General features: G+C 65.1%; 14 protein-coding genes across 14 annotated transcripts; 7 read left to right on the top strand and 7 right to left on the bottom strand.

Annotated features, from left to right (window-relative positions):
* Positions 1-291: 291 nt before the first annotated feature.
* On the top strand, positions 292-5,632 carry Q8F55_003490 (uncharacterized protein; the record flags this gene model as incomplete). The annotated part of the gene is made up of 5 exons (XM_069352033.1): positions 292-323; positions 403-713; positions 923-1,975; positions 2,013-2,295; positions 2,332-5,632. 5 exons carry the CDS (start codon positions 292-294, stop codon positions 5,630-5,632), a joined length of 4,980 nt encoding a protein of 1,659 aa, XP_069209451.1.
* A 243-nt stretch (positions 5,633-5,875) lies between these two features.
* On the bottom strand, positions 5,876-7,721 carry Q8F55_003489 (uncharacterized protein; the record flags this gene model as incomplete). Its single annotated transcript, XM_069352032.1, has 3 exons — positions 5,876-6,704; positions 6,741-7,426; positions 7,569-7,721. 3 exons carry the CDS (start codon positions 7,719-7,721, stop codon positions 5,876-5,878), a joined length of 1,668 nt encoding a protein of 555 aa, XP_069209450.1.
* Positions 7,722-8,020: 299 nt separating this feature from the next.
* GCN3 (translation initiation factor eIF-2B subunit alpha) lies at positions 8,021-9,370 on the top strand (the record flags this gene model as incomplete). The annotated part of the gene is made up of 5 exons (XM_069352031.1): positions 8,021-8,161; positions 8,208-8,265; positions 8,313-8,446; positions 8,515-8,637; positions 8,678-9,370. The coding sequence occupies 5 exons, from the start codon at positions 8,021-8,023 to the stop codon at positions 9,368-9,370; spliced, it is 1,149 nt and encodes a 382-aa protein (XP_069209449.1).
* A 613-nt stretch (positions 9,371-9,983) lies between these two features.
* On the bottom strand, positions 9,984-10,723 carry Q8F55_003487 (uncharacterized protein; the record flags this gene model as incomplete). Its single annotated transcript, XM_069352030.1, has 3 exons — positions 9,984-9,991; positions 10,041-10,531; positions 10,569-10,723. The coding sequence occupies 3 exons, from the start codon at positions 10,721-10,723 to the stop codon at positions 9,984-9,986; spliced, it is 654 nt and encodes a 217-aa protein (XP_069209448.1).
* Positions 10,724-11,494: 771 nt separating this feature from the next.
* Positions 11,495-12,500, bottom strand: Q8F55_003486 (uncharacterized protein; the record flags this gene model as incomplete). The annotated part of the gene is made up of 3 exons (XM_069352029.1): positions 11,495-11,526; positions 11,577-12,136; positions 12,193-12,500. The coding sequence occupies 3 exons, from the start codon at positions 12,498-12,500 to the stop codon at positions 11,495-11,497; spliced, it is 900 nt and encodes a 299-aa protein (XP_069209447.1).
* Positions 12,501-12,969: 469 nt separating this feature from the next.
* Positions 12,970-13,890, top strand: Q8F55_003485 (uncharacterized protein; the record flags this gene model as incomplete). Its single annotated transcript, XM_069352028.1, has 3 exons — positions 12,970-13,085; positions 13,130-13,746; positions 13,811-13,890. The coding sequence occupies 3 exons, from the start codon at positions 12,970-12,972 to the stop codon at positions 13,888-13,890; spliced, it is 813 nt and encodes a 270-aa protein (XP_069209446.1).
* A 304-nt stretch (positions 13,891-14,194) lies between these two features.
* On the top strand, positions 14,195-15,131 carry Q8F55_003484 (uncharacterized protein; the record flags this gene model as incomplete). Its single annotated transcript, XM_069352027.1, has 4 exons — positions 14,195-14,415; positions 14,461-14,829; positions 14,865-15,025; positions 15,061-15,131. The coding sequence occupies 4 exons, from the start codon at positions 14,195-14,197 to the stop codon at positions 15,129-15,131; spliced, it is 822 nt and encodes a 273-aa protein (XP_069209445.1).
* Positions 15,132-15,426: 295 nt separating this feature from the next.
* Positions 15,427-16,642, top strand: Q8F55_003483 (uncharacterized protein; the record flags this gene model as incomplete). Its single annotated transcript, XM_069352026.1, has 8 exons — positions 15,427-15,613; positions 15,649-15,687; positions 15,763-15,986; positions 16,018-16,146; positions 16,218-16,298; positions 16,331-16,427; positions 16,479-16,595; positions 16,632-16,642. The coding sequence occupies 8 exons, from the start codon at positions 15,427-15,429 to the stop codon at positions 16,640-16,642; spliced, it is 885 nt and encodes a 294-aa protein (XP_069209444.1).
* Positions 16,643-16,726: 84 nt separating this feature from the next.
* On the bottom strand, positions 16,727-17,973 carry COQ2 (Para-hydroxybenzoate--polyprenyltransferase, mitochondrial precursor (PHB:polyprenyltransferase); the record flags this gene model as incomplete). Its single annotated transcript, XM_069352025.1, has 3 exons — positions 16,727-17,053; positions 17,092-17,429; positions 17,478-17,973. The coding sequence occupies 3 exons, from the start codon at positions 17,971-17,973 to the stop codon at positions 16,727-16,729; spliced, it is 1,161 nt and encodes a 386-aa protein (XP_069209443.1).
* Positions 17,974-18,324: 351 nt separating this feature from the next.
* LSM2 (U6 snRNA-associated Sm-like protein LSm2) lies at positions 18,325-19,031 on the bottom strand (the record flags this gene model as incomplete). The annotated part of the gene is made up of 6 exons (XM_069352024.1): positions 18,325-18,344; positions 18,422-18,524; positions 18,681-18,741; positions 18,834-18,920; positions 18,969-18,979; positions 19,029-19,031. 6 exons carry the CDS (start codon positions 19,029-19,031, stop codon positions 18,325-18,327), a joined length of 285 nt encoding a protein of 94 aa, XP_069209442.1.
* Positions 19,032-19,250: 219 nt separating this feature from the next.
* Positions 19,251-20,339, top strand: SEN34 (tRNA-splicing endonuclease subunit; the record flags this gene model as incomplete). Its single annotated transcript, XM_069352023.1, has 3 exons — positions 19,251-19,341; positions 19,389-19,526; positions 19,564-20,339. 3 exons carry the CDS (start codon positions 19,251-19,253, stop codon positions 20,337-20,339), a joined length of 1,005 nt encoding a protein of 334 aa, XP_069209441.1.
* A 214-nt stretch (positions 20,340-20,553) lies between these two features.
* CDC28 (Cyclin-dependent kinase catalytic subunit) lies at positions 20,554-21,624 on the bottom strand (the record flags this gene model as incomplete). Its single annotated transcript, XM_069352022.1, has 4 exons — positions 20,554-20,943; positions 20,980-21,274; positions 21,386-21,545; positions 21,582-21,624. The coding sequence occupies 4 exons, from the start codon at positions 21,622-21,624 to the stop codon at positions 20,554-20,556; spliced, it is 888 nt and encodes a 295-aa protein (XP_069209440.1).
* A 586-nt stretch (positions 21,625-22,210) lies between these two features.
* Positions 22,211-22,705, top strand: Q8F55_003478 (uncharacterized protein; the record flags this gene model as incomplete). Its single annotated transcript, XM_069352021.1, has 1 exon — positions 22,211-22,705. One exon carries the CDS (start codon positions 22,211-22,213, stop codon positions 22,703-22,705), a length of 495 nt encoding a protein of 164 aa, XP_069209439.1.
* Positions 22,706-22,827: 122 nt separating this feature from the next.
* On the bottom strand, positions 22,828-24,579 carry Q8F55_003477 (uncharacterized protein; the record flags this gene model as incomplete). The annotated part of the gene is made up of 5 exons (XM_069352020.1): positions 22,828-23,086; positions 23,277-23,390; positions 23,435-23,609; positions 23,646-23,826; positions 23,863-24,579. 5 exons carry the CDS (start codon positions 24,577-24,579, stop codon positions 22,828-22,830), a joined length of 1,446 nt encoding a protein of 481 aa, XP_069209438.1.
* Positions 24,580-24,864: the final 285 nt, after the last annotated feature.

Here is a 24,864-nt window from a genome sequence, read left to right as displayed (position 1 = left end):
CGGGTGGAGGGTGGAGGCCACGTGACGTAACCTAATGACGAGGGTGTGCCTGCCTGCCCGCCTGGCAGCAGCGCCTGCTAATCGTCCGATCAAGTGCTCGTTTTAATGGCTGGATGCAACAACATCGACGACCCCACACACCACCACCACCAGACCAGACCACTCGACATCCACATTACCACCCCCATTCCTTCCTTCAACAGCGCAACGACCACCGCTACACACACACCGATATCCCACCTTCGCACCCTGTTCGCCCCTTCCTCCCTCCGCCCATGACAGCACAGCGTCATGCGTGTAGAAAACCTCGATGATGGGACAAGGTACGCTTCTCTCTCTTCCTCACCTTCTCCCCCCCCTCCCCCCTCCCCCTATGCCCCGTAAGCTCACCAAATCGCCCAGACTTGAATCAGCATGGAACGAAGCCTTGAATTCGTCAGTTGCATACTTTCGCGCTCTGCTCTCCTCGTCGGGATCCTCAGCATGGAAGCTCGTGTCTGCGACTCCACCAAGCAGTGCAGGCTCCGTGCGGGACCCGGCAAAGGCTCGATCGGCAACACTGGGACGCATTACCCCCGGCGATGTCGTCGTCCACCGCCGTAATGGCAAGAGCGGCGAGGTGTTCCGAGCAGTCGTCGACGTTGACTGCGGCACCGATGTCAACATCGACACATTTAGAGTGTGTCTGGCGACACCAGAAACAAGGCCGCAGTGTGAGTCACCCAATGAGCTCTGGGGTAGCGGTGGCAAGACTTCTTGCAATCGCAGCGAGACCGGGATCGCTGAGTAGCGATGCCCTTACCTCGTACAGCGATCTCGGCGACGCGCGAGCCGAGTTGCGCGCGCCGTGAGAACGGTGCTGTAGGGCCTTGCTCGATGGCGTCAGCGCCAACATGGACCACGCAGCTGACCTATTGTTCAGGGGATCGCATGGTCGAGGAGGCTCAGCTGGTCGATCTCATCGACACCCAGACACGAGTAACCAAGACTAGCTACAGGCTCGGATGGCCCTCAAGTCCTCGCGATGCCGTCACCATTTCCAAGACACTGGTGGACCAGAACACCCTCATCGATGTCTCAACATCAGTTCCTCGCTCACGGCACGAACCACCGTATCTCCGACCAGCACCACCATACGTGCGCGCCGACGTTTCGCTTCTCGCATGGTGTATCCAGCTTCCCTCATCCCGATCTCGCTCCGCAGAACCGCCAATTCCAGAAGGCAAAGCCCGTATTCAGTGCTTCTGGTGCTGGAACCCGAAGGGCACGTGGGCGGTTGGCGGCGCCGTTCCCCAACACCTTCCGTCGGTTATCGTTGGCCTCGTCGACTTCGTGCGCGAGGGCAGCGAGAAAGTCCCGGTGCTCCTCAACTATGGCGAGGACGTCAGTATCGGCAGCATCAACTACGACCCAGCACGCGTCGCCCTGTCAGCCGGCTACGCCGTTGTCAAGAGCGAAGAGGGCGGTATCGATGGAACTCGGCGGCAGATTGAGTTTGGATTGTCATCAACCCAGGGCTGGGACGTCCAGATTCAGATCAAGACACAGAGCGGGGAGGATTCGCCGTCGGCAGCATTCTCGCCCTTCGTCGGCCAGTCGCCAGCGACCATCCCCGGAGCTGCGGCACCTAAGCGCTTGGTGTTTAGGTTGGTGCACGCTCAACTGCAAAACCAAGAGGAGCTCGTTCGCGTCAGGGTGATCATCGAGAGAACAGCTCTGCCATCGTCCGGCGCAGGTGTCCGGATCAACGGTGTCCCAGCCACCATCGAGCGCATGGAATCGGTTTCGCCACTACGCAACTTGTTAGACGGCTCCCCTGGTGCTAGCGCCATGTCGTTACCGACGGTGGACACGTCAGAGCTGGGTTCTCGAGATGGCTCCCTTGTCGGATCCGATGACGACCGGAGAATACGAAATGGCAGGACACAAGCAGCGCAGAAGAGCGTGGCCAGTCTGATCAAGCGCAACTACATTTGTAAGTTGGGCTGGAAGAGACGGCACTGATCAATCAGACTTCACGTCCCTTCTGCAAGAGCCAGAGCCCAAGTGGAGGCCAGTTGCAGAATCGAAGGGCGTCGGAGTGCATCAGCTGAACTCGATCGACAAGACGTTGGTCGTGTTCAGGGCTGAGGCGGTGTTTGTTGGTGTAGGCGTCTGGGATCTGTTTGCGACGATCATCACCCCCGGCACTCGACTCGAGTGGGACAAGTCGTACGAGGACGCGACATTGCTGGAGGATGTCAACGAGTTGACAGACGTGTGGCACTTCAAGTCGAAGCCCTCGTGGCCTGTAGCGTAGGTACTACCTGTCGAGTATTATGCTGACGCCAGTGCGCGCGACTCTGTTCTCGTTCGAACAACCTACAAGTCGCCCTCTTCCGTCCATGTTTTCGGTTTCTCGACGGAGAACACGGAGCTCTTCCCTGTTATCCCTCCTTGCATCGACCCCAACGTCATTCGCACGCAGATTGACCTGCAAGGATGGTCAATCGAAGCGCTTTCTCCCAACACGACCCAGGTCACCCTCCTCGAGCAGAGCCATCCTGGGGGATGGTCCAACAAGTCGTCCATTCCTCAAGTTATGATGTCGACTCTGTCCGGCCTCGGCGAGTTTGCAATCAAGCATGGTGCCCCACCTGTGGCTACCCGCCTCGGCGGCGCAAAGGCGATCTCGTCACGGTGGGACGGCGAGAAGGAAACGTTCCGCTACCAATACGAGGCTGCTGAGGCCAGGCGATCGCGGTCGTCGGGCACGGAGACTTCCTTCATCGTCACCCCAGTGGTCACTCAGGAACCTGACTCTGACGGGGGAAGCGACAAGTCGAGCCCTGGTGTCGGCAATGGAAGCATCGAGTGCGAGATTCGTTGCGACCCAGACAAATGGTCAAGTACAATCATTGCGCTCGTCGACCCCCCACCGAAGAGAGTTTCTGCGCTCAAGCGTCATCGCCTGTCCCCCAACGGTGGAGGGCTGTGGCTCAGCATCGAGCATGATGTCACTGCCCTCGGCTCTGGCGTCGTGACAGTTACCGTCCGAAAGGGCCCAGCTTCAACTTCTGGCAAAACTGCCCTCACGGTCAACGGATCCAAGGTCAAGGTGGACAACCAGGACCTTTCCGAGAACGATGTGCAACAGCTCAAGAAGAAGAAGCGGTCGAGGCCATCTCGTGTCGCGTTGGATCAGCCACCAGTCCTTGGTGTGTTGAGAAAGCGACAGAGTAACATGTCGCTGCAAAGCGCGGCCCAGAAGAGCGAACAACCGGCTTCGTTGCCAGCTTCTCCATCCACCACCGCATTCGGGCGTCTCTACTCTCCACTGGCTCGCCTAGTAACGGTGGCTTCAGAATCAACTCGTGCGGCTGTGGTTCCCATGTCGTCGCCGTCGCCTGTGCCAGCTACCGGGAGCACAGCGGTGGACGCTGCCGTCCGCGCTCTTGGCCAGCTATCACGCATTCACGCCGACCGCGACGGCGAGTCGACCGACCCCTTCGGATGGCAGCCGGTTGCGGATCGCGACGGCCTTAAGATTGAAAGGCGGATCGTCGGTCATGTGTCCGACAGTGTTCCAGTGTACCGCGCCGGCCGCATCATCGAGGGCTTCACCGCCGAGGAGATCTCCGGCACTGTGTCGTCCTTCCGGAAGGATGAGTACTTTGAGAAGCCTGTGCGTCTGCAGAGTTATGGCTACGGCATCACGACCTCGCACATCACCGCACACGCTGCTTTCCCTTTCCGCGATAGGAGCATCGTTACTGCAACTGTTGTTGCTCGTGTCCCCGACACGCCGCCGCCGTCGCCGTCGGCGGCCTCCGCCCACACTCCCCTTACCACAATCTTCCACGCCTCGTCGTCGAGCTTTGATCACGGAACATTGGGTCTTGACGCAGCAAAATACAACCCGTCTGTCATGCCCTCCGCGAACATCATCCTGGAAGGCTGGATCCTGGAGACCATCGACCCGTACTCGCACGAACAGTACGCCATCCCGTCGACACGGTGCATGTACGTCGGCGCCATCGACTATGGCGGCAACATCCCGGTGTCGATGAACAACATGCTCAACGCTGGGCTGCCTCGCACCCTTCTCAATATTGAGCAGCTCCTGAAGACCCAGGGCCCACCATCGAGGGTTCACTGGCCCCCGATGTCGGTTCTTGTCCCCGATGCCGCCTCTAACGGCCCATGGGCGCTGTCATCCGCCGAGGGCTTCAAGCTGCCGATTGACCAAGTGAATGACGGCGATGACTACGTCGTCACAGTAACTGTTCAACCGCCAGCGACGTCGAACTCGCGCGATGCCGAGACTCTCCGCCCACCGTTAAATCACAGCGACAGCAAGTCCTCGCTTACCTCGGGGCGATCAACTGTCATCGATCTGGCCGAGGACATTCGACGTGGCAAGCGAGACTTGATTGTGGCGGATATCGACGTTGGCTCTGAGATTATCAAGGGCGGCTGCGAGATTGCGATCCGTGCTGTGTCGCTTCCCGAGGCGTACCATGGTTCTGGAAACTCTTCATCGGACCTCCCGCTGGACCTCACGGGTGACAGACTCGGATTACCGTTCAAGTGCAACGCCGTGTCCTTGGCTCCGTCACTGTTACAGTCGGCATCCCTCGACCCCACGACACAGACCCGTCACCTTCTCCGGGTCACGCTCCCTACGTCGGGGTACGAAGCCCCAGTCAACGACCCCCTGACGGGCAAGACTGCGGCCCTACCTCGCCCTCGCTGGCTGCTGGACCTCATCAGTGACGGAGCCGTTGTTCAGATCCGCCTCGTTGCTCGGCGTATTGAACCTGCGGCGTACATGTTTGAGGGCACCGAAATCCCAGTTGAGGACGAGCGAAAGCTGCCGTCCAGCAAGTTTGCACGAGACTCAGCCAAGGTCAAACTTCCCCAGCTTGTTAACCGCACGACAGCCCACTCCGAGTATCTCGGCAAGCCGCTCGCCGTGGCGAGGGAGTTCCTCCCTGATGTTCGTGACACCCCGGCCGAAGACCCCAAGGCCGACTCGGATGCCAACTCGGCAGTCACGAACACACCAACCAACGAGCCCGTCAAGCTCCCAGCAGAGAGTTCCACTGAGATCTCGGAGGAGTCCAAGCCTCCCCCCGCACCCACCCCCGCTGGGCGATACAACTTTTGGAAATACGCGCCTCTCAATCGTTTCAGCGCGAGTGCGCCTGTTTCGCATGAGAACTCGCCCATCACGCCCCTCACCACACTTCCATCGACCACACCGAAGGCCTCGCCACCGTCCCGCAAGCTTACGCTCACCCAGGAGGGCAAGGCGGCCGCAGCGACCGCCACGGCACCGACCGAAGCGCCTCGCGCACCCTTCCTCGTTCGCACGGCCGTCCCTCTTCCCGCGGTCATTATCGTCTGCCTTGTCTGCCTCCTCCTTGGCTCGCTCCTACGATCACTGCTGAGTGAGGCCGACTTTGTGATCTACGCTCCTCCCGGCACGCCGCCGGCCGAAGGCGAGGCGTGGCGCGAGCTCAAGCGCCTGGCTGAATGGCGCATCAGCTTGAACAAGGAGCTGATTATTGCGATTGCACACCGCGCCGAGACTATTGCGTTTGACGCCATCGATGCGAGAGCCGTCGCTGATGGTCAGCCAGTGGCTTGAGGCGCGAGCATGGCTCCAATTCCCACCACACACACATCTACTCTCGTTCCCATCACCACCTCCCACTGCTCGTTACCAAGGTCATACTGTACTGTACTATGCATTCTATAAGTCAGAGCGAGCAGTCGTGAAGGGTGGTACTTGTTCGACGACCATGATCACGTGGAGGCCTGTCACACTCTATACAATGCATGGGTATCGCGTCCGCAACCTACAGCCTACAGCGTTCTACAGCTCGCGCCCCTATGCCTCCTCAGTCTTGATGGCCTCGCCGCCCTCACCGCCTTCGCCACCCTCGCCATCGCTCTGGTCGGTGGGGATGATCTCCTGCGCGAGCTTGGACTTGCGCGGCCGACCGCGCTTGGAAGCGGCTCCACGACCGCGGATCGGCGCAGGGCTGGGCGCGGGCGAGTCGCGAACCGAGCCCGCGACGCTCTCGTCGTCGCCCCCCATCTCGGACGCGCCGTCGTCGGCCTCCCCGTCTACGGGGAGCACGCTGTCCGCCGACGGCGAGTGGAGCAGCGGCGGGCGCTCGGGCGCCGAGCTGGGCCCGGGGGTCGACTCCTGGCCCGAGTTGTTGGCCTCCTTGGCCGCGCGCTTGGCCGCCTTGGCGGCAGCGTCGGCCTCGCGCTGCGCCTCGAGCACGACCCCGAGCGCCGACTGCGGGCCCCGCGTCCACGTCTTGAACTTGAGCGTACCGCCGCCAATGGTGACGACGCTCCGGTCCGCCACTGCCCAGGAGCGCACCTTCTCTGGCCGGAAGGGCTTGTTGTCGAACGGCGCGAAGGACTGCGTGATCTTCGGGAAGGGGGACAGGTTGATCTTGGGCGCGCTGATCGGCTTGGAGAAGACGGGGAAGCCGAGCTCGGCTGCGTTAGCGAGCACGAACGGCGGCGACGGCTCGCGCGCGTCCCGCGGCCGCATGGCCGCTGCTAATACTGTCGCGTCGAGCGGCTCGGGCGTGCCCTCGGTCGAGGCGGCCGGGCGCTGCGGGGTCGCCAGGGGACTCGACTTCATCACCTTGTGCCCGTCGCCGAGGAACGTCGCCTCCTTCCATGGGAGCGGATCACCCCTGGTCGTCAGCGATGGGCGATGGGGCGGCACTCACTTCTTCAATCCCTTGCGCCAGTTGCGGCCTGGTCCGGCCTCGCCACTTGCCGCAGCGGCCTTGCGGCGCGCTGCCGCTGCAATCGCCTTCTTGCTCTTTCCTTCGGGCGGCACGGAGCCTTGGAGCGAGTCAAACTCTTCGCCGAGGAGAGAGCGCACGTCGTCGTCGACGTCCGTCTCGACCTTTTCGGCCACTGCCTCCTCCTTCTTCTTCTTCTCCCTCGGCTTCTTTGCCTTCGGGGTCACCTTGGCGGGCTCCGGCTTGGGCGGGTCGCGCGGCTCACGGCCCTCGCGGTCCGGCGGGCCGTGGTGCGACGCCGAGGCCGAGGACGGCTGGAGCCAGTCGTACGTCTTGCGGTGCTGCGCGGGGAGCGTCGGGCCAGCTGGCTTGGGCTGCTTGTTGGCCCCCTTGGAGGTCCGCTGCTTCTTTGTCGGTGGCGAGCGGTCGTCCTTCTTGCGCTCGGGGGCGTCGCTCTCCCCCTCGGACGACGAGTAGGCTGCCTTCGACGCCATCGACTGCTTGCCGCTGCTCGAGCCGAGCTTGAGGCGGATCTGGTGCGGCGGAGGCGAGGCCGACGAGCGGTCGTAGTGGTCCGCGTCGCTGCGGTCGCGCGAACGCTCGCGGGGGTGCTTCTTTGATGATGTCGAGGGCGACTCGTCGACGAGGTGCGACATGTTAGGCCGAAGCTGGGGTGGTGTCAGAATGAGAAACAGAGAGCAGCCAGCGAGAGCTTGGACCCAGATCGCCCGCCCGCCCCGCCGCCGTGACGCCTGTTGCACCCTCCCTGCCTTCCTTTCGAGGCAGAGATGGCTCCTCGTCTGCACTCACAGTGATGCGTAACGACGGATTCGAGGGCCCGCCAGCTTTTGTCGGAGAGCTGCGCGTGGGTGATCCGCGTGCTGGTGTCGAGTGCGCTGATGTGAGCTCGCGGCCGCGTGTCTCGCCATCCGACTCGGAGTCGGTGTAGTCGCGGGTAGACATGTCGCGCTGGCGAGTGGGTGGGAGTAGGAGGGATGGGTGATGGCAAGAAGGTGGGTTGTGTTTCGGGGGCGGTTTGGGGTGGGTGGTCGAGGGTGGTCGTGGGCGGCGTTGGCTGGCCGGTGGGTGGGTGCACCTCGTCGCGACTGAAAGCAGCAAACAGCCAGGCTTGCCAGCGACATTGACAAAAGGCATTCCAGGCACGGCAGCCGTCACCACCCAGCGGCGCACAACCTCGCCTTTCCTACTCGAACATTTCAGTCCACCAACAACACCTTTCTCAACCCACCACACAACCCACAATGGCTACAGCAGCAGCCTCCCCCTCGCCAGCGGGGCCGTCGACCCGCGCTACACCAGCGCTCACCGTCAACACGTCGCAGCCCAAGCCAAAAGACTTTGACGTCGTCGCGGCCTACAAGCGCGCGCTCGCCGATGAAAAGGTGGGTCGCGCGTGCGACGGCCGAGCGCTGCACTGACAGCACACAGTACCCCCACCCCGTGGCCGCTATCCTCGCACTGGTTGAGCTCATGGAGGCGTCAACTGGTAAGCTGGAGGAGGCCCGCCCGCTCTGCTCCCATCTAACGCCCCAGCCTCCACCGTGTCGGGCCTTGCCATCGAGCTCACGAATGGCCGTAGGCGTCTCAACGACTCGCAGCCCAGTCTTGGTGTGCGCGCTGGCTGCCAGCTGTGGGAGCGCTTCGTTGCTCTGTCCGGAGGTGGCGAGGTGAGTGAGCTTGGGTAGCAAGTCCACGGAAGTCATCTACCCATCCTCGACTCTGCTCACACCCACAGGACTTCCCCGCGTACAAGCGCACCCTCATCGCGCAGGGCCGCTCCTTCTGCTCGGTCACAGCGCCGCAGGCAAGGGAAAAGATCGCCAAGCAGGCCGGAGACTTCTTGAGCGATGACTGTGTGGTGAGTTAACCGGCTGGTGGATGTCCAACTCACGCCCCAGGTCCTCACGCACAGTTACTCGCGTGTGGTTATCCAGACCATCCTGCAAGCGCACAAGCAGAACAAGAGAGTCAGCGTCTACGTTACCGAGGGACGGCCTGGCCTGCTCGGCATGCGCACCCACCAGGTGCTCACGGCCGCCGGAATCCCCTGCACGGTCCTCCTCGACAGCGCGGTGGGCTACGTGATGGAGCGTGTCGACATGGTGCTGCTCGGGTGCGAGGCCGTCGTCGAGTCGGGCGCTCTCGTGTCCTCGGTCGGCACGTACCAGATCGCGCTTGTGGCCAAGGCGATGCAGAAGCCCGTGTACGCACTCGCCGAGTCGTACAAGTTCCTGCGTCACTACCCGCTCTCGCAGAACGATCTCCCCGGACCGCGCGACGCCGCCAAGCACCTCCCGTTGTCGTTCCCCTCTGCCTTCCCCTCCACGCCCGTGGGCAAGACGTTCCCCCCCGCGATCCCGCCCACGCCGTCCGGATCGGCCCCCGACGTCGACCGCCTCAACGTCTCGGGCAGCGGCACGCCCGGCGCCGACTGGGCCGCGCCGGCCGAGATGACGGCGGAGATGAACGCGAGCCAGCCGCTCGTCGACGTGACGTACCCCGACCTCGTCGACTTTATCATCACGGATCTGGGAACGCCGCTGTCGCCGACGAGCGTCAGCCAGTACCTCGTCGCCCAGTTCTCGGCATGAGTGCGGTGTAGGTAGTGGTGGTGAGAGGATGTGACATATTGCATAGCGGTGGGCGGGCTGGGGTTGCGAGCGAGTTGGCTCTGGAGCATGACTGATGACTTGGACGGCCCTTGACTGAGGGCACTCTTGCGTCGGCGGCAGAGCCCAGTGTCGCAACAGCATCGTACAGAGTCGACGCGGCACCATGCACACGGTGGGATGAGCAGTGAAAACCGTCACCGGAGCCCCACACCCACCTCCACCATGACCGTCCGCCAAGGAAGGTTGCAAGCTCCTCGTATGAGCACCAATGCTATGGCGGCTGACAGTGTGCACAGAGGCCGCAACATCTGGCTCGACCTTGGTGAAGGTAAGGTCGAGGCAGCCGGCAGTGGAGGTCGACCGGTCACCACCTCGAACCGCCCACCCAGCGACCCAGCCCGCTTGAAACACGTCGCATTGCCGCGCTGGCTAGAAACAACCTGGTACACACATGAATGGAAGCTAGTCTACATGAACGGTCGCCGCGTCACTGCTAATGTCACTGTCACTGCTATTTCATAGCTTTTAGGTGGGCCGGTGTGCGTGCCGGGGTTTGGTGCCGCCAGTAAACTCGGGCGAGCCACAGAACGCCCTACGCCACTGCATTGTCAGTCTCCCCGCCGGCGTGCCATCGTGTGGCCCTACTCACGATGGCTCATGATCTGGATGAACTTGTTACCGCGGGCCTTGGGGTCGTCCGACTCTGCCCAGCTGGCCGTCAGCGCGGCCTTGTAGGCCGGGTCGACCGTGTCCCAGAAGGGCGCGACGAGCGCCTGGGCCGACGGGTGGGCGGTGGGCACGTCGCCGTGGACAATGGCGGTGCGGCACAGGTCGAGGCCGAGCCCTCCAAAGCCGTCGCCGAGCGCCGCGCCGACGATGAACACCTGCAACGGGCACACGGCACCCTCCATCACGTGGCACTTGAGCGTTGTGACGGCGTACGTGAGGCGCTGGGGCGTGTCGTACTTTGCCATGAGGCGGATTGCCGGCAGCGCAGAGAGCACGTCGGAGAGGTCGGCGAACGGGTCGGCGTCGTGCAGGAGGATGTCGAGGAAGGGCGCGAGGTCGGCCGCCTGCTCTGGTAGCGGGAGGCGGCTACGGCCCGGCTGCTGCGCGGAAAGGAGGTCGCGCAGGACTGCGCTGCAGGGTTAGTGGAGGGAAGGAGGGGGCAGCCTACCTCTGTGAGGAGAGGGCCTGGCGGTCGACAGGGAAGGACACGCCGTCGGCCGAGACGAGCACGTCGAGGGGGCGGGGGGTGGCCGGCTTGGTCGGCGCTGGTGGGTGGAAGGGGGTGGTGACTGGGGCGTGGGGGACGGCGACGGCGGTGGGCATGGCGTGGGAGGTGGTGGTGGTGGTTGATTGAGTGAGAGTGAAGGAGTGTCCAAAGTCGAGAACAGTCGAGTTGACGAGCGAGCACGTTTGGCGGTGCGAAATTGTCGTGTCGACTGTCTTCCCCGCGCGCTGCGAGTGTCAATGCGACAGACGAATGCGGGGGAGGCGAGCGAAAAACCAAGACGGGGTGCGAGCCAGAGACAATGAAGGCGGCGTGTGCGAGACATTGTCGCGTGACGAGTGTGACGCCGGCAGAGACGCCGAGACGCCACGCCGCCACCCAGCCACCCACTGCACTGGGCCGGTCAACGTACAGCGCAGTGCGGCAGGAATGCAGTTAACGGGGCCAGTGCAGTGCGTTGAATGCCGGGGGGCACTGCCGACGACGACGGCTGGCCTCAAGAGATCTTCATGACGTCTGTATTCGGGCAGAGGCAGCAACAAAGTGGCTCGTGGCTTGGTCTCAGTCACTCGACCGTCAGCTATATCAGTGGGCCACGGCGTCCCATTGACACCTTGCTGCTCAGCGAACAATGCTGCAATGCTCCACCCCACCCCCCGTTGTCAGTCAACTTGTGAGTCAATGCGGCGGCACGATCGCGGGGCGAGCGAAGACGCATGGGCTCTGTCATGCTCGCGATTCCACCAGCACGCACCCCCCGTACCCTCTCGACCTCGCCATGTACACCGGCCCCTCCATGCCCACCCACCCCTCCCCCGAACCATGCTATTGCTGTGCATCTATTTGATCCTTGCCAGTGACCACCACGACTACAGAGGGAGGCTGTTCTTTCCGTCGACGCCTGGGTCAAGTCAGCCTTGCGCCACGGCGCCCACGTGCCCCCCTACCCACCCTTGACAATGGCGATAACGCGCTTAAACTCATCAGGGAGACGGGTGCCGTCCTTGACGTTGCGGCCCCAGGCGCGGCTCAGCGCCCACATGTACTCGCTCGGAATCCACTGCCAGAGCGCAAACGGCAGGTTGTTGGGGTCGATCGTGCTGGCGCCCGGAGTGCCCTCGTTGCGGACGTCAGTGTACCCGCTGGGCCCGTTCCAGCTCTGGTTCATAAACTTGAGGGCGAGCGCGCACGTGTCGACGTCGTCGGCGGTGGCGCCGAGGATGAACGTGTACATGGGGACCGAGATGCCCTGGTTGAGCAGCTCCTTGACCTTGAAGAGCACGAGGTTGAGCGCGACCGGGCACTCGTACTTGCGCAGGAAGAGGATGAGGCGGCGGAGGGCCGAGACGGACGGCGTGCCCGTGCCGTCGGGGGTCGTGGCGACCTGGCCGGTGGTGATGACCCGGAGGAACGCACGGATCACGAGGGCCGACTCGATGTCGTCGTCGGTGAAGTGGATCTGGCGGGGGAGCGGCACGCCCTCCTCGTCGGTGGCGGCGGCGACCTCGCTGCTGGCGCGGAATACACCGCTAAAAGTCAGCAACTAAGGCCGTGGCATCGCACCCACCTCGCAGAGAAGAGATGGTACGACTGGATCTTGAACTTGATGTTGTCGCTCGACACGATGACAAAGTCGCCCGTCTTGTACTTTGGGTCCTCGTTGGACGGGGGCGCGAGGCTCGCGGGCGCCTGGAGCGGGCTGCGCGGCAGCGGGGGCTGCAGCGGCCCGGGTGAGGGGAGCGGGGACACCGAGACGCTCGGCGAGGGGTTGAGGGTGAGGCTCGACAGGCCGAGGGCGCCGAGCGAGTTGTGCTTCTTGATCGGCGACGCGAGGGGCGACGGCGTCTTGGACGGGGGGGAGAGCGGGCCGGGCATGGTGCTGAGGAGCGTCGAGGTGTGATGCAGCGATGGAGACGGGGGGCTCTGCAGAAGTAGAAGAAGAGTCCCGGTGAGCCTGCGAGCCAGCGAGCGAGCCAGCCCCTCCTACCCCACCCTCGACGTTTGATAGTGAGCATGGGCCGCGAGAGCAGTGCGTCGGCGGCGGTCCGGCTCCGCACGGGCGCGGTGGGGTGGGCGAGCGTGGCGTGGCACTGTGCCGGCGGCAGCGAGAGCACCATCGTCGGGAGTGGTCTACCCCGCGATGGTGAACCCAGGCTCTGGAGCAACACCCCGAGGTGCCGTTGAGGGGAAGGGCCGACGACCGCCACGAAGCAGAGTGGCGGTGCCGACACAACCTTCGCACTCGCCCCGCCTCGCACTGGCCATCTGAATGCCACTCGACCTTCCCCGCCTCCCTCGGTCATCATCGACAACATAAACAACATCCCACCCTCCTCAGTACCCCATGCCCGAGTGGGACACGTCCGCCGCGCTGCTCGACGACGCCGAGTTCGCCGAGGGCGACTACACGCTCGTGTCGTCGGACGGCGTGCGGTTCCGCACCGCGAGCTACCATCTCTTGTGGGCGAGGTGGGGTGCAGGCCGAGCGCTGACTGACGGACCAGCCACGCCCTGCGCGACGCCTCGTCCGACGACAAGGCCATGGTCTTTGCCGACCCCGAGATCGAGACGGCCGACATCGTCCGCGCCTTCCTCCGCTTCATTACCAAGGGCGTGCTCCCCGTCGCGTGGAAGCACAGCGCCAACCCGACCAACGGGCTCGACCGGCTGCCGCGCCTGGTGCGCTTTCTCGACAAGTACCAGTGCCACACGGCGCAGCGCTTCGCGATGGTGTGCGTGCGCGAGGGGCTGCGCGGCGGGATCATCAGCCCGCTCTGCGCGTTCGTCACCGGCGCGACGCTCGGCGACGACATCACCGTCACGGCCGCGCTGGGCGCCGACCCCGTGCTCTGGGCCGCACCGGGGCACGAGTCCAGGGCGATCGTGATGAGCGCGTTCAAGGTCAACCCCTTCGGCGACGAGGCCAAGGCCAGCCTCGAGGAGGGCGACGAGGACGCGCACGTCCTCGACCCGGCGTCCATGCCGTACATCGCTTGGAGCCAGACGCCGCCCGAGTACCTCTGGGCGCTGAGCCGCGCGTGGAAGAAGGCGCGCGGCGCGGACGGCAAGGGCGGCGGCGACCTGCTGTGGTACTTTGAGGAGCTGCTGCGCGCGGCCAAGGGTGGGTGGGGTGGGGTGGGGTGGGGCGGGGTGTGGTTGTGGCGCCCAGTCATGCTGACAGGCAGAAACCTCGCTCGTGGCACTTACGACGCGCCCGAGTGGGCGGCCCGAGTCGGTGTCTGTTGTTGGGCTCACGACGAACTAGGGCCGTGGCGGCATTGTTGCCACCCGCCGGACAATGTGTGGACAGTGATGGTGTGTGGACAGTGATGGACTGGTGTTTGTGTGTGCGGTTGTGCCGCCTTCGCCCCTTACTCATTCACGCGCTCGCCCCTCACCGCCATCACTCGCCGCGTCGCCATCACCAGCATGGCCGAGGATAGTGATGGCCATGGCCTAGGGCATACTTAACTCTTGCCTGCTGCCCCAGCCTCCTCTCACCACCAACTGCCAACACTAACTCGCCAACACCACCTGGCCAAACTACCCAGCACCAACAGCCACCCACAATGCCCCGCCCCCTCCCCACGACCCGCAGCCCCAAGGGCCACCGCAAGCGCGCGTCCCTTCCCGGCTCGTTCAGCCCGGGCGCGTACACGTCTCTCGCGTCGCTGCACGAGGACTCGGCGAGCGAGCGCTCGACCACATCCGACGGCGAGGGCGACCTGCTCATCGTCACGGCCGACGGCCCGCGCCTCGAGGCGTCGTACACGCAGGTGTTCGCCGCGAGGTAAGTCGTTTCCCCACCTTTTACCCGCCACTAACGCCGCCCCAGTCGTAAGCTCGCCGACCTCGCCGCGCACTTCCCCTGCGGGTGGGACCCGGAGCGCTCGGCCGTCGCGGCGCCCGAGATCCGCCTCTACAACCGCGAGTACGAGTGCGCGCGGACTGTGCGCGCGTTCCTCGAGCTCGTCTCCACCGGTACGCTGCACCTCCCCGCTGGGGGCCGGGGCTCCGGGCTCGTCGAGCTCGTCGCGCTCACGCGCTTCCTGCGCAAGCACGAGTGTAGCGCCGCGCTCCGCGTCCTCCTGCTGCACGTGCGCCTCTGGCTCGCGGACGGCGCCGTGTCCCCGCTCGTCGCGTTCGTCGTGTCTGCCGTCGCGGACGACGAGGACATGTGCTCCCGCGCGATGCTGCTCGCCGAGTGAGTCGAGCCTCGTAGCAGTACTGACCCCGCAGCCACCGCGCCCTCGACCCCAGGTGCCTCCCCCTCGAGGCGTGGTACCGCGTCCCGCACCACTACCTGTTCGCGCTGACGCGGGCCGTCGCGCCGGTCGGCGGCGCGTTCGTGGGCCCCTCGATCGGGGACAAGTTCAAGAGCCACCTCCGCGCGGCGAAGAGTGAGTGGGTGTGAGTGGGGTAAGCTGACGGGCAGAGTACTACGGCTACCCGGTGCACGGCGACGAGCCGCTCGAGACGCTCGACAGCATGGAGATGTGGGGGTAGTGGCGGGGCGATAAGATACGGCGCGACGATCCATGGGACGACGGGGCGATGAGTGCCGCAGACGAGCAACGACGACGAGTAACGACGACGAGCAACGACGACGAGCAACGACCAACGACCTGACGAACACCTTATGTAGCCTCATTGTCCATGATGCACAGACCTCTTGCCAGAGCAGGCTCGAGCAGCCTCGGCGCGGCGCCGTTGAGCTCGGCCCCACCGCAGCAAACACAACACAACCACAACCACGCACTCGCCCATCCCTTTGTCCACTCACTCGTCGCCACCCACACACATGGCCCCCGTCGACGCCCCGATCAACGGAACAGCCGTCCTCGCCGTCACCGGCGCCGACGTCGCGGGCCGGCTGACGCCGAATGCGACGCAGCGGTGCGCGCCGCCCCGCCCCGTCCCGGCCACTGACGCCAACGGCAGGGTCACGCTGATCGTCGCCGCGAGCTACATTGTGGCCATTGCGATATGTGAGCTGCGGCCTCCGCCCCCGCTGACAGCGCAGTAGTAGGCCGCGGCCGCGTCCCCGCTGACCGCCCCAGTGGTGAGCCGCGCCTCGACCCCACTCACGCAGGCACGGTAAGTCGCGGCCATGGCGGCAGGGCCGCTCACACCCCAGTACCATACCTCAAGACCCTCATCTACCCGTTCAAGCTGCTCACGGTGGGGATGCACGAGATGAGCCACGCGCTCGCCGGCGTCCTGACGTGCGGGAGCGTCGAGCGCATCGAGCTCGACCCCGACGAGGGGGGCGCGACGCACCTGCGCGGGGGCGTGGCGTGGATCACCCTGCCGGCCGGGTACCTCGGCTCGAGCGCCATCGGCGCCGCGCTCATCGCCTGTGTGGGTCGCTGCTGGGGCGCGCTGACGACAGGGGTTCGACACGAACGCCAGCAAGGTGGCGTGCCTCGACCTCGGGCTCATGTTCCTCCTCACGCTGTTTTGGGCGCGGCGGAGCCTCGTCGCGTGGCTCACTATCGGGCTGATGGTCGGGCTTATCTTGGTGAGATGCGCCGCCGGCGCTGCTGTCGCCGCCATCGCTGACCCCGCTGACACCGCTGACACCGCGCCCAGATCTGCTGGCTCGTGGCCCACTCGGTCGCGCTGCGCTTCCTCGTGCTCTTCATTGGCGTCATGTCGTGCATGTACTGCCTTGTGAGGTGGGGTGGGAGCCTCGCTGACACCAGTGGGACATTATCGACGACACGCTCAAGGCCAAGAAGAAGGGGTCGGACGCGTCAGAGTTTGCAAAGGTCGTCAAGTTTGGCTCGACGCGGATGTGGGGTAAGTTGCCACTGGGTAGTGCTCCGCAGCTGACGCCGACGCCCGCGCCAGGCGCCATCTGGCTGTTCAGCTCGGCGTGCTGGTTCGCCGCCGGCATCCTCGTCGGCATCGTCGCGTTCAAGGACGACTGGGCGCAGCAGCGCGCCTCGGCCGACAAGTTCCTCGGCGGTGGGTCAGAGTCGCGTCAGTGCTGACCTGCGCCAGGCGCGCCGTGAGCGCTGTCCCCTTCTCCGTCCACGCTCCGCATCTTGCTTTACCCAGTATCCGTACCCCTAATGCCTATGCAATCGCCCCCCCCCCTAGAACCACCCGGCAAGGAGCACCTGCTGGACGTAGTCGCCGACCGTGCCGAGGAAGATGAGCCCGCCCAGCCACGCATTCGACACAAACTTGCGCCAGCAGTCAGCCGCGTCGTCGAGATTGACCGTGATGACCTGCCACGCGAGCTGTGCGGCCGCGCCGGCGACCGACACGGCGTAGTAGATTGGCCCTGCGCCCATCGCGTGCCCTGCGATGGCGAGGCAGCCGACAAAGGCAGAGTAGAGCGTAGCAATGATGGGCTTGGACTTGTCGCCCCAGGCGAGCGCCGTCGACTTGACGCCGGCGAGCACGTCGTCGCGCTTATCCTGGCTGTCAGCTTGCCTTTCCCTGCCCCCTAACCAACCTGGTGCGCGTAGATCGTGTCGTAAGCGACGCAGTGGAGCATGTGTCCGAGCCACAAGGGCCCACAAACCGCCCAGTTGACGCTCCCCGCCACGGCGGCCCAGCCGAGCAGCGCGCCCCACGTGAACACGGTGCCGAGCGTCAGCTGGGGGTAGTACGTCACGCGCTTCATGAACGGGTAGATGGCGACGAGGGGGAGCGACGCGGCGCCGAGGAGGATCGAGTACGTGTTGAGCTGGGAGAGGACGCCGAGTCCGAGGAGGAGCTGGGACGCGAGGAAGACCGTCGCGCCGGTATACGTGACCTCGCCCGCGGCGATCGGCCTCATCTTTGTGCGCTCTGCCAACGTCAGCCCCGCCCCGCCCAGCCCCAGCCCGCGACACTCACCAACCTTGGCGTCCATCTTGGCGTCCCACATGTCGTTGACGATGCACCCCGCCCCGCGCATGACCACGGCGCCGACGGCAAACAGGAAGCAGTACCACACCGGCGTGGTCCAGGGGAGCGCGAGCGCCGTGCTGGCCATGACGATCGAGTGCGCGCCGGGCCAGTAGAGGAGCACGGCGCCGGTCGGCTTGTTGAGGCGCAGGAGGCGGAGGTAGGGCTTTGCGCGGGCCAGCCCGCGGGGGACGCACGCGTCGAGCCAGTCTGGCGGCGAGGCCGTGTACGGCACGGGTGGGGGCGCGGGCTTGTGCTGCGCGATCGTGGTGGAAGTGGACGGCGTCGGTGCTGGGGCAGAGACGCGCCGCGAGGTCGACGTCGCCCGCAGCTGTGAGAGGATCGGGTGCCGGCGCAGCGACGGCCGCGCGGCGGGTCGCAGCGCCGCTGTGGCGCACTGCAGGCCCGTCCGGGCGCACGCTGAGCGCCCGAGGAGGGGTATCATTTTGTTGCTGGGTGTGTGGTTGTGAGTTGAGTGCCGGGCTGACTTTTTGTGTTGGGCCGGCGAGAGGTGGAGGTTGAGTTGTAGCAGGCGGAGACACCGAGCCGGCCGGGCCGCGCTGCGTCCTCGGCCGTATCCTCTGCCTCTGCAACATCCGCACCGGCTCGCTTGCTACTGCGCTGCGCTCCTCGTCGTTCCTCCCCGCCCCGCCCCGCCCACTGGTGGTATATTACATGCAACGGTATGGAGTGCTGCGGTGCTGCGGTGTCTGTCTACTCTGTCTCGACCACGCGCCGGTGGACGTGCCTCGTCGCCCGCCTCGACGCCCAGAAAATGCTCTAGCCGCTCGGCGGCCTACTTGCCGTTGTGCGCCTCTGCAGCGCGTCAGTAGTGCTCGCCACTGTCGACACCGAGCCTCGCGGCGCCTGGCGGCGCCGCTTGGCGCACTCACCACGCCTCGTCGCGTCCTCGAGCAGCGTCGTGTCGACGTTGCGCGACGCCATGCGCACGTAGCGCACGACCGAGCCGCGGATGAACACGTTCTTCACGGCGAGCTGGGGGTGGCGTGAGCGGCTGAGAAAGGCGGGGAAGGGCCAAGGGGTGAGGAGGGCGGACGGCTGAGGATGCGATCGCTGTACAGCTGCCGCACCTCCCTCCTCCCTTCGTCCCACCAGCGCAGGCGGGCACTAGCGCGCCCGCACCCCACTCACCATGTGCGGATGCCGCTCGGGGTCCTCGACGTGGATGTTGTCTAACCGGATGTTGAGGAACCTGGGGTGTTAGGTCGCCTCGAGTGTCTTCCCCGCGGCGGCGACGGCCGTGGCCAGGCAGCCCGGCCAGCGCCGCGCCCACACCCCACTCACTGGTCCACAGACTTGAGCGTGCCCGTCACACACAGGTCGTTCTTGAGCTCGATGGTGACGACCTGCTCGGCGAGCGTCTTGAAGAAGCTGCGGGGTGAGTGGCTGCACAAACGATCCAGGACTCCAGCCGCTCACGAGAACATAAGCTATGGGGTCAGCACGTCTCACACCTGCTCGCTCTCTCGCTGCACGTACCATGGCGGCTGGGCGGCTGTGCCGTTGTGTTTCTCGATGATGTGTTTACGACTTGATGCGGTCGTCTTCGAGCAACTCAACAGCAACAGCCCAAGTGATCGGTGGCCGTCGCTTATCAACACAATGACGTGTACCCCTCGCCACCCGATGACTTCAGACTCAGAAGTTGGTATTTTGGCCGTTTCGCGACTCGCCTCCACCCATCGCATCACGCAAAACACAATGACAGCCCTCCCCTCCTCGCCCGGCGCGGGGCCGAGCAGCATCCCGCTGTACCTCGTCGCCGGTGTCGGCACGGTCTGGGACGCGCAGGGTGCGTCGGGTGCCTCCACGAGCTGATCTCCCCCGCTGACGCCACAGCCGCCGCGACAATCCACTGCGCGCACGACATCTCCGGCCTGCGCACCGGCACGCTCCCGGGCGTGCAGCAGCAGAACGGCTTCCTCGGCCTACCGGTGACCCTGATGCCAGAGGAGACGGCGCTGCTCGTCAACACTGGTGGGTTGAGAGAGACCTTCCTTCCAGCTAACCCTAGGCCGCGCGCACCTCGTCCCCGTCCCCTCAGCCATTGCCCCGCCCTCGGCCGAGCTCGTCGCCCAGCGCACGGCGCAGCGCATCGCCCGCTCCCGCGCACTAGCGGAGCGCATGCGCGCCGACGAGGAGGCGCGCGCCGTCGCCTCCAAGGCCAAGTTTGAGGCCGCGGGCGAGAAGGCGCGCCTCAAGCGCGAGGAGCGGCAGCGCAAGAAGGCCGAGGCGGCGCGCGCCGCCGCCCTCGCCGCGGGGGAGGAGGTGCCCGCCGAGGTCGGGGCCGTGCTGTCGGGCTCTGTCGCAACGCCGCCACCACCGCCCGCTGCTGCGCCGCCGACGCCGACAGCGGAGAACACAAACATCTTCACCGTCGTGCCCGGTGCGCCGGTGCTCGACGCGCTCGTCCCGCGCGCGGCTGAGGCGCCGCCCCTCCCCACGCCCCACTTCCCCTTCCCGGCCGCGGTGCGCGACTCGGCGCTGGCTGACAGCTTTGCGGCGCTCCACACGCGCGGATACCGCATGGGCCTTGGGCCGAGGTTCGGCGGCGAGTGGCTCATCTACCCCGGCGACTACCTCCGCTACCACGCCCACTTTACGTCCCAGGTGATTGTGCGCGACGACCCGATTAGGCCAGCGGAAATCGTGGCCTGGGGCCGCTTGGGAACGGGCACGAAGAAGGCCGGCCTGCTGTGCTGCTGGGACGACGGCAAGACGGGAGACGAGAAGGTTGACGGGCCGGGGGATGTCGAGTTCTACTCGCTCGAGTGGGCAAACTTTGGATAGACAACGCGTTAGCAAATGTATTAGTATGCACCAGGGCAACACGGCGCCTGACACCCAGCCCATTGACACAATACAGTACATCGGCGGCTGGCGGCGGCGAGGTCCACCGCGGCAGCGCCTGGGATCGCGGGGAGCTCGAGTATGGGGTATCAAATGCTGTAGAGCGACCCAGCGACCAGCGACAGCGACACGACAGTGACAGTAACGCTCACTCTCAGGCGGCAGAGGAGGCAAAGTAAGGGTGCTGCAGCGCACGCTTCGCAGAGATACGGTGGGCAGGGTCGTAAATGAGCGTCTGGGCGAGGAGGTCGAGGCCGTTAGCGTCGAGCCCTCGGACGGCCGTCTTGAGGTCGACGGCGTTCCACTGGGGGAACGTGGCCTTGTAGTCGGGCAGCTGCTTGACGCCGGGCCAGACGTCCTCGTTTGGTGTTCCGAGCAGACGGAAGATGCGGAAGATTTCGTCAATCTCCGAGTCGCCGGGGAAGAGGGGCTGCCTCATGGCCATCTCGGCAAAGATGCAGCCTACAGACCACATGTCGATGGCCGTAGAGTAGTGGCGTGAGCCGAGGAGCACCTCGGGCGCGCGGTACCAGAGGGTGACGACCTGGGGTCAGTGACAAGCTCGCAGCACAGGGCTCACCTCGTGCGTGTACGTCCGCAGGGGGATGCCAAAGGCACGCGCAAGACCAAAGTCGGCGAGCTTGAGGTTGCCCTCCTTGTCGATGAGCAGGTTCTGCGGCTTCAAGTCGCGATGCAGGACACGGTGCGCATGGCAGTAGTACAGGCCCTTGACGAGCTGGTAGCAGAACTTTTTGACCATGTTGGGGCCGAGGCCGTCCTTGTCGCCGATCGAGTCCATGTAGCGCTTCAGGTCGAGGTCGAGGAACTCGAATACAAGGTAGAGCTTGGAGTCGGAGTGGACAATGTCAAACAGCCTGGGGGGTTAGTGGGAGGGGTGACGGCCAGGGGGCGGGGCGGTTCGTTGACAGGCTCTCCCGATGTTTACGAGCGCCAGCCGCCCAACATTCCGCACCCGTTGCACTCACTTGACAATGTTGTCGTCCTTGCTCAGCTCCTTGAGGAGCGAAATCTCGCGGATAGACGTCGACGGCACGCCCTCGTCCTCTGCCTCTAGGCGAATCTTCTTGAGCGCGACAATCTGGCCCGTGTTGACATCTCGCGCCTTGTACACGACGCCGTACGTGCCTGCTGTCAGTTGCTGTTTACGTGTGGTGTCCTCACCTTCGCCGACCTTTTCCAGCTTGGTGTAGTTCTCGAGTGACATGGTGGGTGTGGTAGTCGGGCGGTCCAGTCAGCCAAGTTGAGGTGGTGGAGTGGTGGCAAGGGTGATCGGGTGGGTGTGGTGTGGTGGGTGGTGGCTGGTGCGAAGGCTGCGCCGTGTTTACAGAGCAGAGCGGCGCGTGTCGTCTGGGCGTGGTGGGGGACACTAGTTGGGCGGGTCTAGTGCTTTGGTCGGGGGTCGGAGTGGGCCAGCCAGAGTCGTAAAGGATATGAATGGCGAGAGAGGGAGGAGTGGAAGAGAGTCGACAGGGGTTGAGTGATTGTTGCAGCTCGTCGATTGCACCTCGTCCTTGTTGGGTCTCATCACAAACAGAAGCCGCCCAGACGCAGCGACGCCAGGCGCGTGGCGCGCGTCACGTCGCGACCAGGCCAGGACGCGACGGGATCAAATCCGACCCGGCTGCCACACGCTCCAAAGCAAAATCAAACGCCGCGCCACGTGGGAGCGGGGGCAAATCCACCTCCGTGCCTGAGCCGGACCTCCACCAGGCGAATGACGGATGGGTTCAATCTCAGATTTTGAAAGTTGCGACCCGACTGCATCGACACCAACAACACCACCGCACGCAATGGACAAGCAGCTCAACTCGCCGCTCCTCATCGAGCCCGTCGGCCGCGCGACCAAGCTCTCGGCCGCTGCGACGTTCACGTCCCTCCAGTCCTTTGTCGGCAGCCTGCAGCCGTCGCCGGCGCGCACGCAGCTCGAGCGCCTCGCCGACGCGCTCGGCGTCGAGACGGGCGCGATCGAGCCGAGCGAGGAGGCGCGCCGCGAGGCGGAGCGTATCGCCGCGCGCGCAAAGGCCCGGGCTGAGCGCCGCGCCGCCCGCGAGGCGGAGCGCAAGAAGGCCGAGGAGGAGGCGCTCGAGGCCGAGGTCGAGGGCGAGGAGGACGAGACCGCCCACCAGCGCTTCGTTGAGGCCGAGGACGAGGCCGAGGAGGAGGGGCTTGGCCAGGCGAATTTCGACGACGTCGAGGGCATGGAGGACCGCGGCGATGTCGAGTACGGAGACGTGCCCGAGTCAGATCAGGACGAGCCCGACAACGAGGTCGAGATGGACGACTAGGCGTCATCCGGCAATCCATCGACCAATCTCTCAGCACTCGCACATGTCAACATCAACAGTATACCCTGCATCTCCCATGTCCTATCTTACAACACTCGCACTCTCCGGCCCTCTGTTACATCTCAACCATCAGCCGCTTCGCTCGCCGCCCCATCAACATCCGCAACACACGGCCCTCGGCCCTCGCCCTTCATGTCAAGAATCTTGAAGAACCCGCACCCCTTCAACTCGCCCGTCGAGGTCGGACTCTGGCACTGCCAGAAGTAGACCATGTCGTCGTCGACCACCTCGACACCGTTGATCGTCCGCTTCTGGCCGTTGGTGCTCGACGCGCCGCCGAGGCGCGCCCGCGCCTTGGCCTTCTGGTCGGCCCGCAGCAGGCTGCCGTTAGCGGCATCGACACGAGTACATACGTTGGGATGCCACATTTGCAGATCGGTGTGCCGTGGCGTGGGCTGGGTCCGTCGCCGGGCGTCGGGCGGAAGTCTTGTGTGAGAAGTGTCAGGGGTGGGAGGCTTACCAGGGCGGTAGAATCTGGCCGTCAGCTCGATCTTGGGATCGTCAAGCTTACCGAAACGTAATGTTGATGCGCGTGGTGTACGCCTTCTGGTCCTCGGTGGGGATGACCTGCTGCTCGATATCCCACCCGGGGCGGAAGGTGTCCAGGGCGCGTTGGGGTGGCACACTGCCGTCAGCTCAGCCATAACGCCGACCCACGTATGCTTGTACCGCTCCTGGCAGCCAGCAGTCATCAGACACAGGCTGTTGTGCCCGAGCGTCACCTCGTACGTCCGCGCCGGGCGGCCGGTCCCGAACGCGGCCTCGACCGCCTCGGTCTGGCGGAGGCGGAAGGCGCGCGGCGTGCCGAGGGACAGGGAGGCGATGGTGGGGAACGGCCCGAGGTCTGGTGGGTGAGCTAGTCTCAGAGGCAATCACCCACAAGTCATCTGGTCCGAGTGGAAGCCCACCGTGGCGGCGGCGCCATCGTACCGGTTCGCAGCGCACATGTTCGCCTCCCACTTGCCGCGGTATTCGAGCGGGTATCGCGGTATGGTGTCGAGGTGGGCGTTGACGGCTTCTTCTACGAGTTTGGCCGCCTCGGCCAGCAGCGGCGGGAACACCTGGCGTCAGCTCGTCCTCCCCTCCCCCGGACGCACCTTCGCGCCGCGATACTTCTTGCTCTGGAAGTAGTAGTGCACGCCGACCTCCTTGCCATACTCGTCAAGGTCGCGCGCGTACGACGTCGCCTGGTGGTTGGACTCGACCTCACGGCCGTTGAGGTACCACTTGTTCTTGGGCCAGGGGACGGTCTCAGCCTCGCCCATCATGAGGTGGTAGAGCGCGGCCGCCATGGCTGGGGGCACAGGGCTGGGGAGGAGCGCGAGCGGGATGTCTGCGGCGGCGAGGGCGGCGGGCGTGGCGAGGTGCAGTGGTGGCTCGCGCTTTGGCGCCGGCGCGATGGGCTTGGGCGGCGAGGCGCGGAGGAGCGCGGCCCAGTTGGCCGCCGTCGCCGCGCGGTCGGGCGGCGAGGGCGGCGTGGCTGCCTTCTTGGGCGAGGGGGTGCTTGCGTTTTTGGTATCCGAGTCGAGGTCAGGCCGTTCGCGCTTCGCCGGCGCCTTGAGCCACTGGTCCAGCCCGCGCGCGCGCTTCGCCGACCGAGACGCCGGCGCACCGCTCCCCCCCGCCTCGGACGGCATGAGCAGCCACTCTGCGGCGCGCGCGACGTCGCCGGCTGAGCGGTCGAGCGCGGCGGCGTAGCTCTCGAACGGGAACGCGGCGGGCTCGAGGAGCGTGATGAGCTGCGCGAGCGCCGCGTCCCTGTCCGCCTGGTCGGGGTCGCTGGTATCTCTGTAGCCCGTGTCGTCGCTGGGCATTGTGGTGTGGGAGAGTGGGTGGAGTCGAGGTGTGGGCCAGCCGGCCAGCGGATATTTGTGGTGGAGGTCGAGGTCGAGGCGGTCCAGTCAACCACAAACAAATCGGCCACTTCCGACGGAAACGGTTGCGGTCAATGTCGCGACGGTGGGCCAACATGATTTGCGCTGCAACGACAACGACAACAACAGCACGGCTGCAGCTGCGACGACGAGCTCGCCAGCGCCGAGCGCGCCGCGACGACAAGCTGCTGCAAGCTTGGCTGCCAAAGGCCGACTGACGCCGGC

The sequence above is a fragment of the Vanrija albida genome, assembly GCF_041260175.1.
Source record: "Vanrija albida strain AlHP1 chromosome Unknown contig_3, whole genome shotgun sequence".
Taxonomy (NCBI): Eukaryota; Fungi; Basidiomycota; class Tremellomycetes; order Trichosporonales; family Trichosporonaceae; genus Vanrija; species Vanrija albida.
This window is presented reverse-complemented; position numbering and strand designations above follow the sequence as displayed.